Source organism: Nesoenas mayeri (assembly GCF_963082525.1).
Source record: "Nesoenas mayeri genome assembly, chromosome: 4".
Lineage (NCBI taxonomy): Eukaryota > Metazoa > Chordata > Aves > Columbiformes > Columbidae > Nesoenas > Nesoenas mayeri.
The window spans coordinates 22,934,407-22,947,680 of NC_137540.1; the positions used below are offsets into that span (position 1 = coordinate 22,934,407).

Genomic DNA, 13,274 nt, shown 5'->3' on the forward strand with positions numbered 1-13,274 from the left:
GTCCAGTTTAACCTATATTCATGTTTGCTTTCCTGTAAAGTATCTGGTACTGGTCTTTGCTAGAGGCTGGGATGCCAAATGCAGGCCTACAAGCTGACATAAAGATACAGACAAAGTAGTATGCAGGACACTGAGGTCTCAAAGGCCCTTTTGTCTCACTTGATAATTTAAGACGTTATACCACATACACTCCAACAGCTTAAAAAAAAAATAGAAGTGTAAAACACTGTCTTCTCAGATTATTGTCACATTTTCCCCTAAGAAAATACAACCAGCAATAGTAAACACAAGACTCATATATAAACAAATAATATACTTAGATACACTAATCAGTATTACTCTGGAAAGCAACTAATGGCTTAAGGTCTGACAAACAATTGTTCTCATCTACAGTGTTTGGAGATACGGATAATTTTTTGAAACGCATGTCGTCTTCACATATAACAAAAAGTTGTTAATTTGTAATCAGAGTGAATGGTGAAGGAGGGAGAAACAAGAGAAGGATGGCTGGGATTTGGATTTAAGTTGTTTAATTTACCCTTACTCACCAGGAGACTCTCCTGACAAATCCGGGGCTTGGGCTGAATCTACGGAAGAAACTACACTGACGGCATTTGTAGGAATACCCATAGCAGCTGTAGAAGAGGAAAGGGTTGATTTCTTCGGTGGTACAACAACACTCCTAGGTGAAGACAAAAAGTTAATAAATAATACTGCATGAAGATTCACACACCATGATCCTTGTTTACAAACCTAGCACTTACATTTCTATATCTTGCAAAAGTACAATTCCTTCTCTATTTTATTTTCCATCATCTTTGGCAATCTTTGTCCTAAGGACACTTCACCTTTGTTTAGTTTTTATGGTACACTTTAATATCTCATGCACTTTCACAAAATCCTGGACAAACAAGCCTACAGTTAGGAGATCCACAGGATAAGTGATCTGGAAGTAGGCTTTACTTTTCATCTTAGTTTCCCTAAGGTTTGGTTTTAAACTTCAGGCAATTATTTACAACGGATGTCACAGTATTCAAAATAAAAAATTAAAATAAATTATCAATACTGAAGGTTGCCTTGACAGTATACTTCTTCTGGTATTCTAATGCAGAACAGAAAACTAATTGAAGAAGGATATACTACAGCTAAAAACATCCTAACACATATCTGCATGTACATATAAACATTCACACAACTTAAAAATAGAGCTAAGCCATACATTTGAGTATATCTTGTCAATCAGGTCTTACTTATATAACAAATCAAAACATTACTTGGAGTTGAAGACAGAATCTCCATTTTTCATACAAGTTAAATTTCAGGCCTTTTAGTCAGTATTAAAGAGTACACATGAGGAAAAGATGCAAAGTGACAAGCTAGGCGTGGAGATTTATCTCATATGTTACCAAGATATCTATTTATGCCATACCAATTTCAATTAAATTGTAGTACTTTATTCCAAATACCTAAAAGGCCTTGTTAAGCATACATTAAAGGCATTTTTAATTGCAAGTTAGCTCCATAAACATGCAAAAATCCAGCTAATGAGGTAAAGAGTACAGCTGATATATAATGCACTCCCACAGCAGTGCTTACTTTTAATTACCTGGTGTTAACTGTAAGATTAAAGTCTTCAACATTCAATTTATTTAATCACATATTTTGTTGACAGTACTATAACTACACACTGAAAGTATTCCCTTAATAGCTTTAACGTACTCATTTTCTAAATAAAGTAACTTAGAAACTTGACCCAAATTCAGGTGTGGTAATAGCAACCAAAGAAGTTTTGTCAAGTATTTCTAAAATAGTTCTTGGGGGGAAAAACAAGCACTGTATTTTACTCCCTTCTTCAGTCTCAAGGATGTCACAGAAGCTAGACCATGTTACTGATTAAATCAACCTCCTTAATGGCAGGAGTAGGCAGGCACCATAGTTGAAGGCAGTACATGTCATATCATTATAAGGGTGACTGCTAATGTTAACTATACACTAAAAAAATAGAAGCAACAACACCTGAGCCCCAAGTCAAGATATTGTGCCTGAACCATGAATTTTGCTCTTATGTTCATGTCAGTGTCCCTGAAACATGAACAATACGCTAAAAAAAGTTCACATATTTAGACTATCTTCTAAATTATAAACATATCACCAATTAATTTTGCATCACCCAGGTATAAGTAGGGGGTATCTCACTCGAGATTCTGTGACATTCGCTGTCTGGAAACTGATATTACTGTTCTATAACACAGTTTCAAATACCTGGAAGGGGCTGGGAAATTCATACAAGTTTACTGAATAGAAGATGCACCCACGCATTAGTAAACTTTTAGACATTTCTCCAATCTTCACAATACAGCACTGAATCCCAGGTATATTCCTTCATGGATTTTAAGTTTTTACTGTGCAGCCATCCAATTCAAGAAATACTGACCAATAATATTAAACCCAAATTATACAGACATATTACAAATATATGTCTATTTACATAGACTCTGAGATCCCAGTGCATGAGCTGGAAATATTTCTTTGCACACCCACTAAGTTATATAAACAATTATCCATTTGCCACTAACTAATACACACACAATTATATTGGATGCCAGGTGACATGGGTGAACGCTTAGTGACAAATTTTGGCGGACATGCAAGTAGCATCTCTTTGTGTAATTAATTTTAAATTGGAAAACATCAAGTTGTTTCGGAGGGGCAAAATCAAATCTTCTGGCAAAGTCTGTTAACCAGTATTCTCTCAAAACATCAAATCAGAATGGCTGTGTCCTCTGAATGCCTATGAATGCTACTGATCCTACTCTCAGACTCTAAGAGCCCCACCAACCATGAAACAGCTGATATTTCAAGTCTTAAAGGACAGGTCAGACCCACACCTTAAAAAATTTATACGTAAATGGCTTAACTTTGACTAATTTTATACATTAAAACCACCCCCTTTCAGATGAAAATGTAGAAATGAACACACTGGGAGGCTCATAAAGGAATTTCAGAGGAGGAATAATTCTTAGCATTACTACAAGAAGCTCCTCACAGGGCAGGTGAAACTGCAGTTCTGAAACTGCATGAGAGTGAGGAATCTTGTGTGCAGACAGGACTGTTACCTGAATGCTGCTTGTCTGCAGCTGACAATGAGTGGAGACACAAAAGAAATCTCAGCTACAAGTGTCTTCCATTTTCTGTGCTGTTTCTGACACAACACTATATATTATCATTCCTTCCTGTAAACTTCTACTGACCTTCAGTGTGTGTAAGTGTAGCTGCACTGACAGAGCAGTTTCAGCAAGTTGCCAGGCTCTCTATAGCTATCCTAGGAGAGATGCATTCAAGCAAAGGAATTAGACTTGTTTTTTGGTGTTTTTTATTTTGTTTGCTTTTCCCCTGGGCTACTACAGACAGTAGTAAATGGCCACAATAGTCCCTTTTGCTTTTTAAGATCTTTTGTATACCTTCTCACCTTCAAACCTGTAGGAGTTTGGGAATACAAGTACAGCTGTGACTCACCTTCAGTAACTTAATTTCCATGAAGTACATTAAAAAAAAAGGATTTATATTCTAACACTTACATTATAGTTTTTAGTATCTAGCAATGGCATTCACTGTAAGGAAGGTACTCACGCTATTAGTGTGAGGAATACAGCACTAATACACAGCTGCAAAGCAGACCTGTTAGCAGGCTTTTTTTTTTTTTTTTAATTAGACTACATCATAAAACATAATTCCTTTTGCTTTGATTCAAGGAAGACAAATGAATAACTACATGCTTAAGACTTCAAAATACAGAAGAATGTATGCTGCCTTACAAACAGTACACGTTACTGTGTACGTGTGTATTCCAGTCATCACATCCTTTGAGCAAAAGACACTGACTCTCAGTTTTCTGAGAAGCATTAGTTATCTTATCCCACTGAAAAAAGTTCTAGCTTTCAGTTAAAAAAAAGATCTACTTCATAAATTCTACTATAATTCCTGTATCTGATCTTGATCTCCTGTGTTATTAATACAAGCTTGCTCAAGGATTCAGAGCCTTCACAATGTACCACAACTAAAGACTTCCGCTGTGCTCCATAACTATTCAGCAAGATAGAAGGTAATGGCAGTACAGGGGCTGGAGAAATTGCTGCTTCACATGAAAAAAATCTTTAAGAAAACAGTGGCTTTGAACAACTCACCCTAAAGTTGTTTTCTAGCCTCAGAGTCCTAGTTCTGTACTGAATTTATTTTAGATAGCGTTCTTCAGCAGTCAACTGAAATGATTCCAGTTTTTCTAACCAAAATAAAATAATCCGTATTTCTTGTGAGGAAAGAAGGTCCCTTTTCCTGACATCTGTATCAATCTGAAGAACACAGTCAAAAGAAGCACTGGGTATCATCTACAAACACGATGTAAAGAAACCTCAAACCCTGAATGTACTTTCTGTCTTCTAGTCAGTTGCCATGACCTCCTATTCCAAAAGTTAAGATAGTTCAAAACTAATGAAACAAAACATCAAAGTATCTTAACATAACTACTTCATAGCCACATTGCTGCATTATTGGTAATGTAATGTTTGCTACCATGTATATCTGGCCTTTCAATGGTACAACTGAACAATGGTACAGTTGCAGGATTTGTTTTAGGAGCTTCCATGACCAGGCTTTCTTCCAGGTATGAAAGTATGGCTTGGCAATCATATAAAGATTCATATTTATCACATACTGGAAAGCAAATTAAGATATTTGAATAAACATCGGTCATGTTTCTTTAGATGCATTCTGAAATTCCTACATTTTCCCTTCTTTGTGTAGTAAAATGGTACTTTCTCTGAATATTTATGTGGAAGGGCAACTGTGCTCAAACATATTTGCCATTAACCATCAACGTTTCTTTGTGCTTTTCTTTCACAAGACTATTTAAATGCTACCATAGGTAAAACGAATGGAACTGGCAGAAAGAATGTATGAGACAATGGGAAATCAAGATTAAATATTGTAGTAAGTAAACTGGAAAACATGAAGTGTTTAACACATTAAGTAATGTAAATTTGTCAGAAGTGTCTTAAAAATTAATATGCTTTCAGCTTCTCTCAAGTAATCAGGCACTTACTTCTAAAGAGTACACCGGTAACGCAGTACCTTTTTGTGGCTAAACTGATAAGCATTTCTTAAAAAGTTAAATATTGCTATACGTGTGAATAAAACATTCATTAATAAATAGCCTTACAGGATATTTCCTTAGATCTAAATAAATATATTTTTTAAACATCGGTAATCATGCCTGAATTTCATCAGAATAACAGCATACACTAAGCAACCTCATGTATGGTTAGAGAAGTGTCACATGGAAGAAAACCATCAATACATTTTACTCCTTGACATTACATTGTTGCACCATTTCAATTAACTCTATATTTTTGAGTTACATTTGTATATTACAACATCCATTAGCAGAATATTCAGACACAAGTGAAATAAAATAAACTAGAAAAATCTGCTCAGAAAATATTCCTAAAACATATTTCACAAGCAGACCTCAGATACTACTGTAAAAACAATAGTTCCGCTGCCTCATTTACATGACTACATTAGATATTTGCCTTTTAAAATTTAAAATCAAATATTTAAGATTTACAGTAGGAATTTACAGCACATGAACTGATAAATGTAGGTCAGGCATAGTAAGAACTGGCCACCGTAAATACATCTTAGCCAGAAGGTCAGCGTGTTATTAGTCCCAATTACGCTGAAGTGTAAGGAGCCTTCGTGTTGCAGACAATTATTCACTGTTGAATGAGCACAGACCACTGAGCTGAACACTGACTTCCATCACAGACAAAGGCTTACACAATAATGACCTATTCTGCCAAATTCTGTAAGGATTTACTTATTGAAAGCTTTCTTGGTTTCAGATCACCGATTCTTGTGGTGCAATATTAAGACACAAAATAACTGTAAGTATCTCCTAAATTTTAAGTACTTTTTTTTCTTTTTCTTTTTTTTTTTTAAGTTGACAAGTGTGTAATTTATTTTAAATGTATTTCAAGTTGCAAATTTTCTTTGGGTGCGAGTCAAATATTCTTAATACAATATGGGCCAGGCCAAACTGATGACCTCACTGTAATTTTAAAATATTCACACGAGCTCTAATTCCTCTTGGCACACAGGAATTCATACAGATTTAATTCTTAGCATTCCATTTTTTAGCATTGAACAGCCACACAGGTGACAGATTGTCTGTTTCCCTAAGGGATAATGGTTTTAATTCAAACCCAAAAGAAGTTAGCCTTGTTCCGCACTGCCAGAACGATGCCCACTGCAGGGCTCCTATGCAATGAGCAAAAGACCAATAAAAGAGGATCAGAGACTTATTTTTACTTCTACTTTGTGAGCCAGGAGAGCAGCCTGCCATGTCAGTGTCATTCTATGGGCTCTGCTGTCTGAGAAATAATACCCATTCTCTTATGTTCCCCTTGAAATACTCAAGCAGAAAGGAAGAATAAGAGACTCTCAAAACCATGAAAGATCAGAGAGAGGGAGGAAAAAAAGAGAAGAGATGATAGAAAGAATACAATCAATTTTGTAAGAGAACTTTAAAATCAGCTTGGCAGGGAGAAGACTTCAAATGGTTTCCCTCTTCATCCCCTGCAGAATGCAAATTGTTGGTGTGCAAAAAGAGCTGAGCTTCTCATCACAGCATAAGTGCCTTGATCTACAGATCCTCTGTTCTCATATTTTCTCTCTACCTGTACCTGGTAGACTTAATCTTGTCAAAGACAAGTTGATGCTTTTTACACTTGAGGCCCAAATCAATGAAGTCTAAAATGTATTCATTACATATAAAAAAGGGACTTTGACTAAACTTAACCGAAATGCCATGACAAAGGCACATGCATGCCACTGACTGACAAATGCATAAACACAGTCTGAGGCAAACTAACCAGCTTATAGATGATGTTCCAAAAAGATAAACAAGCTTATTAACATATCTCTTCTGTAAGTTACAGCTTAGCTGCAGATTTAAGCTCTATGGTACAAGACCATGATTTAAGATCCTACATTCCTCTGAACCCTCAGCATCAGCTTCTTATAATGACATGATTATTGAATGTTTCCACGAAGAGCACTGGAAGCCAGGCAAGACAAAGGTTTTATTTTAAATTGCATAGTAAAAATAGCAAGTTATAGGTTATGGCTTTTATTAGACCAACTGAAGAGAAATGTCATCTCCTTTTTTATCCTAGCTTTCATTATTTTTATTTCTGTTGTATTTAAATATGCTTGTATTAGCCCACCAGCTCTTTTCCTAAAAGATTACTACTGAATAAGAAAACTGCTGGTTTAGGATACACTGAAATTGGAACATTAATTCATGTCCCTAGGGATCTTGGGAAAAAGCCAATTCAAGTCTTGAACTTTATCATGATAAACTCCTGGCACCCACTAATCACGAGATTGTATCTTCACAGAAGATAAGGGGAAGATTTTTGGCATGGGAATGAACACATACACCTAGTTGTTTGCAAAGCCTTGCAACCTGGCAGCCTTTCAGTAAGGTTTCACTCACATAGCTGTTACTGTATACTCTCCAGCTATGGCTGGGAAGTTGATAATCCTTAAGATATGAGGAGAGTTTTGATTTCTGACACAGCATTCCTGAGATAAATGCAGGATCAGAGAGATGCTTTGAAATTCCCAGAGATACCCCACTGGAAAACTGCTACATGGGAACAACTTTTAACAAAGTGTCTTTAAAAAGGAAAAGAAAAAAAAAAAAAAGGAAAAAGATAACTCAGAGTTTGTGTTTGCCATCAAACAATACATTAAATGTAAACCAGACACAGAAAATAAGAGAGCATCCCAAACCCTTCTTTCCAAACTCTCCCAGCGTACCTTAGTATTTTTGTGTATCCAGAGATACGAGCAACTCTACTACAGTTTCTTGTAAAATGGTTTTTCTTTCCCTAGCACAATTCCTTCCCATTGCTGTCCCTAGGTGTCATTTCACAGCATAAACTTCTATTTTAAGCAAAGTTGCACTATATAAAGATACAGTTACCTACAAGTGGTCATGAAACTTTCCTGTCTATATAATATAATTGTTTCATATACACAGTTATTCCATCTTTTTTATTAACTGATTTATTAGCTAGTTAGCAACATGCCTCATCACAGAGCAATATATTTACCATAGATGCAAGATTGTGTATGTCACTACCAGATGATAATTGATTGGAGGTAAGACTTCTACATTATTAAGTACACTTTTATCTACCTGACGTACCCAATAAATGATGGAAATGAAAAACCAAATCACATAGAAACACAGAGTTGCTGACATACCGAGGTCATATGCAACTGCTAAAGGACAAAATATCTTATACTAGTTCATGACCTTTTTCTTACATATTTAGCTCCACCTACAAAACACAAAAAGTCATAGAAAACTAATACTCACAAGTTATCACAGTGGAGCAATCCGGATAGCTACATAAACCTCTACCCAAAGCCCTTGCCCTCTGCTCTTCCATTCACAAGCACGGTGCTGTCTACTGCTTCAGTCCATGCACCCCTTTCACTTCTCTATATACATTTCTTCACCAGAGTGGTTTCTTTTCAGGATCTGATACAGTAATTATTTCGTGAGGTTAAATGAGAGAATGTCAATATTTGTGGTGAAAAATGGCTGGCACTTTGGAGGTGGAAAAAGGAGAGAGGAGTTCATCTGGGACAATGCAGCACTAGAAAATTAAAAGGGCAAAAGAGCAAGTAGTTCAACTGTTTAGTAACTTGCTTTAAAAAACACACTGCAATTTAAGCTTTTCTAAAAAATTATTTGAGTGATTTTGTAACTATACAGAAAAAAAGAACACAGAACTGCAAGTGATCAAAGGGTTGCTGCCAATGGCCACTATTTCATTAGTGAACATTTATCAAATTAAATTGCATCATTTCCTCTGATAAGGTTTTGTAGGCATAATACACCTATGTCAAATATCAGGACTGCAATTGCCCAATTACTTCCTGTCTCCTTAACCTACTTTAAACCAACTCAAATCAGATTTGCACAAACAGTGCAAATCTTCAGTTTTAGCAATAGCTAAAAAATAACTCCTAGATGAAACATGCACTTCTGTACCAGATCTCCAGAAACAGGTTATTTTGTGATTCAAATCTCTACCACTCGGCAATGAACAATAGGAATTTCCTGAGGAAGAACATTAGTCACAAACTAAACCATTATGCTATTTCACATCGGCTGCACATTTGCTGTAAAGAGCAATGATAGGCCTCTCTGGAGAAGCGCTAAAAGCACTTGGGCAGCAGCAGGGACACAGAGGCATGACAAGTTCTAAATAAGTGTCCCCCTTCTCCCAATTTTGCCCTTCTGCCTCCATCCTCCGACTGCTCCCAAAATAAGTCCTCCTGTTTAGCATCATGAGCAGAACACAATATTTACTTTGAGACAAGAGCAAGGGGGCACAATGCCAGCATACACCCTCTGTGTCTAATCTAGCCAGACAACCAACACCACCTCTTCCCTCACTAGTGATACAGCAATCTGAGCTGAGAAGACACATGGTGACAGCTGCGTCTATACTTCTGGCAGAGCTGTGCTCCATTCTTGGGTCATCTATGTTTGCTAGTTTGAGCAAGGCAGCCACAGACTGCAAAGACATCACAGCCAGAAGAAGTTCAAGAATAAGCGCAGGATCAGACGCTGGTACGGTAACCAAGAACTCCCTCACACCAGATCAACTGCAGGATTTCTGGATATGATTAAGGCTTTTCTAGAGGTGGGAATGCGTTACGGGATTCTTTCTTTTGGTCTTTGTTTTCTTGGTTGTTATAGGGAATTCTGGACAGGTAAGAGCCAGTAAGCATAGTAAAAGACAATGTGGCCTACTATACTTTGGAAAAGATAACTATCTAATGAGAACTGAGACGTAGGGGAGACACAAAAATTATTATCAGAAAAGACTTCAATCTAAAAGAAAAAGAAAGAAAACCAAAGCAGCAATGTCCCATTTTAAATCCACTGCAGCAACTGACTATGAAGAAAGGCAGATATTTATTAAAATGAAACAAAATTTAAAAGTTATTTTAACAACAAAGTAAATCTAATAGCTTAGGGACATAGCTACTGCATGAAGCCTGAAAGATTTAAAGTAGGCCTTCAGCACCACAAGGCAGAACACAGATGTATTTTTTAAATGTATATTGGGCTATTCTACAAGTTTCAAGACACGAAGATGATTACTTCATTGTTTTCTACCCATTTGTAACTTATTAAACCAGTAACAGAAACTAGATACAGCTTTGTGATCAATACACATGCTAATCTACACATCGTTGCTTTAAGTTATTTAATATCATTTTATTTCCTGGGTCCTTTAAAACTGACTAAATATGCACAGTACAGCCACACTCATCTGCAAGCACTGCAGTTAAGAACAGGAGAACAGGAAAGACTAAAGAACACCTTACACCCTTAATCTTTCCTTTTACTCTTGCAATCATTTCCAGGCAATTTATGGCCCTTCTAACTATCACTTCTGAGCTGTAACATCTATGGAGACAAAAGAGTTAACTCTTAAAAAGAGGACCTGACTTCAAGACCTTCAATTATAACCCAATCCCCAGTCATTGTTCACTTCCACAGTCTTTTACAGCATAACATGACATCCCATGAATTGCAGAGCATACCTTCACAATGAACCTACATGATGTCAGTGGACTTTGTAGTAAACGCTTCTACTTGTAAATCAAAGCATCTCGATTATATTAAGTACTAGATGACACTATACATAAGACTTCGTGAAATGAAGTGGGATTGTTTTCTGTTCCCTACAGATATCTTAAGCAAAATTAAATAGGCCAAGTATTTCAGAAGTTACATTTACCTGTCAAATGAATGGAACTGTACAGCCTGCTCAGCAGCTCCATCCCCAAGAACTCCAAGGAAGGTTGGTGGCAGAAGAGCAGGATCCACTGCAGTCCCATCAGCTGGTGTGCTTACCAGGCTTCTCAGGATGTCCTTTACATTGACATTTTTTGCAGCTGGCACAGAAGCTGCAGGTTTATTATCCTCAGTTCCTGCCTCACTTCTGCCCTCCTGAGACTTATTTACTTCTAATGAGAGTGTGCACAGTACTTCACTGATTGCATCCGGACCCGCACTGACATTCAGAGGTCCTGCTTCAGCAACACCACCAGAACTGTTGGTTTGCCCTGAAGCCGGTTCCTCCCCAAGACCAGAATCCTTTCTTTGCACAGATGCTGTACTTTCTGAATCTTCAGCAGGGGCTGAAGCTGAAGCACCGAGATCAGCAGACGGGTTTTCCACATCTGTTCATACCAAAGACAGTAAACACAATTTAAGTCTGTTGTTAACAGAACTGCATTCACCATATTGCTTCTAAAGAAATAACACCAATAGGTGACAAGTGAAATAATACAACTCCAAGTATCTTCTCTTGCCGTCTTAGAGATCTAACATTATCTCTAAGTATTTAATAGGAAGCTCAGGACAGAAAAAAATTCCTTCTAATTTCTGAGAAGCCTGAAAAGTTGTAACATCCAAAAATTAAGAGACAAGGAAAGAAAAGATATTGACTCAACAGTCAAAGAATGAAAATTAATTGACTGTACTAAAGAAGAACAGGAGAAAGAAAAATACAGTTTTATGCTGAAAACAAAAACCTGCCAGTTTATTCTTATGCATACTTGACTTTACACAAGATGTTTCTGCAACAGGTATTCATGAATACTTAGCTACTTCAGTGAGACTGATCACCTCTACATAGCAAAAGCAACCTATAGATTAGGTTGTTCTCATATTAGGAAAAGATACACACAAATACTGATGCAAATTGAATACTACAGTGTTGTTTACTTAAGTAGTTACAACACCCATATTTCTATACAATCTCACATGAACTTCTGCAGAATTTTAAGATGCACAAGCCACATTATTTCATTTGGCCAAATAATTAACAGTTTACCAGCAGCAGGAGTTTCATTATTTTCATCCTCAGACTCCTTGAATGACTGGCTATGGTTTGGTGGTCGTCTTTCATTCTGGGGTTCTAGTATATCTCTGTATTTCGAAACCATGAGCACAGATATAAAATATACAACAGCCAAAGCCAAAAACTGAGCCTGTTTACTGTCCTCCTGTAAAAAAAAAAAAAAAAAAAGAAATACACAGAATTTTCTATTACAATTTCAGCAGCATGCTCATTTTTCTGTAAAGTATGCCCAGCGCTACCATAAACAGACTGAGAATAAGCTGATATGTCAACCATGGAAGAACAATATTCTCTAATCACTGTTTGTCTCACTTATAAAGCTGGGGAACACAGCAATTGTATTCAAGTGCACTAATCCCTTCATTTTTCATTCATAAATATGACAACTTAGACTAAGGTGATGTATTTTGAGTACATGCTTTGAATTAGTGCAGGGACTAGGTCCCCTTTATTTACAGGTGTTCCCTCTGTTACATGTTTCCTCAAACGTGCTAAAATATTAACACCATTGCTGTGAAGTACAACCAGGCAAGCATACTCAACAAAACTGTAAACCTATTTATAAACTATTGCATACGAATTAAGTAGAATGAACTCCAGAACCAGTATTAAGGTTTTATTTCATCATCTGTTTGTCCAGACGGATGTATTGTACCATGTACGATTTAAGGAAAAATTGGCAGATATTCATTTGCATTACTGCTATAACTTTATGAAGAATTTTTAAGAAAATTTTAATATGAACAATGCCAGGTACTTCTCCAGTGTACTTGGTCACTCCTAGCGAAATGGAGGAAAGAACCACATCCCAGATCTGACTAAACATTATGATTTAGCCTAAGCCTGTCTTCTTGGGCTGTTAAAGGAAGAAAAGCTTTGTACACTTCAGGATCACAGGAGAACCATTGAATATCTGTAACCTTACTAACCAATCAGTAAGAGAAAGGCTGGGGTTTTTTTGTGTGTATTTTAATGCTGTTGGTTGTTTGTTTTGTTCCCCCCCTCCATTTACCTAAGGGCTCAGGTACCATTCAACTTTTCCCTTTGAACAGTTCAAGAAAGTAAGTTAAACCAAGACAATTATAAAGCTCATTTTATTACTGAGGTGCCTACTAAAGCTCCACATTCCATAAAGAGTTCTTTAATAAGCGACACTGGGAGAACTTTATGACAAGTTCTCTATTAAGAACTAGATAACATAGCTGGATCTTATCTGTTACACTTAAGAAATAACCTATGTTCCTCTCAGCTCAA

The 13,274-nt window shown here is 36.6% G+C and overlaps 1 protein-coding gene across 1 annotated transcript in view; it reads right to left on the reverse strand.

The window, feature by feature from the left end:
* The window catches only part of LRBA (LPS responsive beige-like anchor protein), a gene marked incomplete at both ends in the record, with an annotated part of 409,769 nt that overhangs the window by 310,540 nt on the left and 85,955 nt on the right, over positions 1 to 13,274 (reverse strand). The window contains 3 exons of the mRNA XM_080343895.1: positions 549 to 682; positions 10,893 to 11,337; positions 11,994 to 12,165. Of these exons, the coding sequence (XP_080200021.1) occupies positions 549 to 682; positions 10,893 to 11,337; positions 11,994 to 12,165 (751 nt within the window). The remainder of the gene's footprint in view (positions 1 to 548; positions 683 to 10,892; positions 11,338 to 11,993; positions 12,166 to 13,274) is intronic.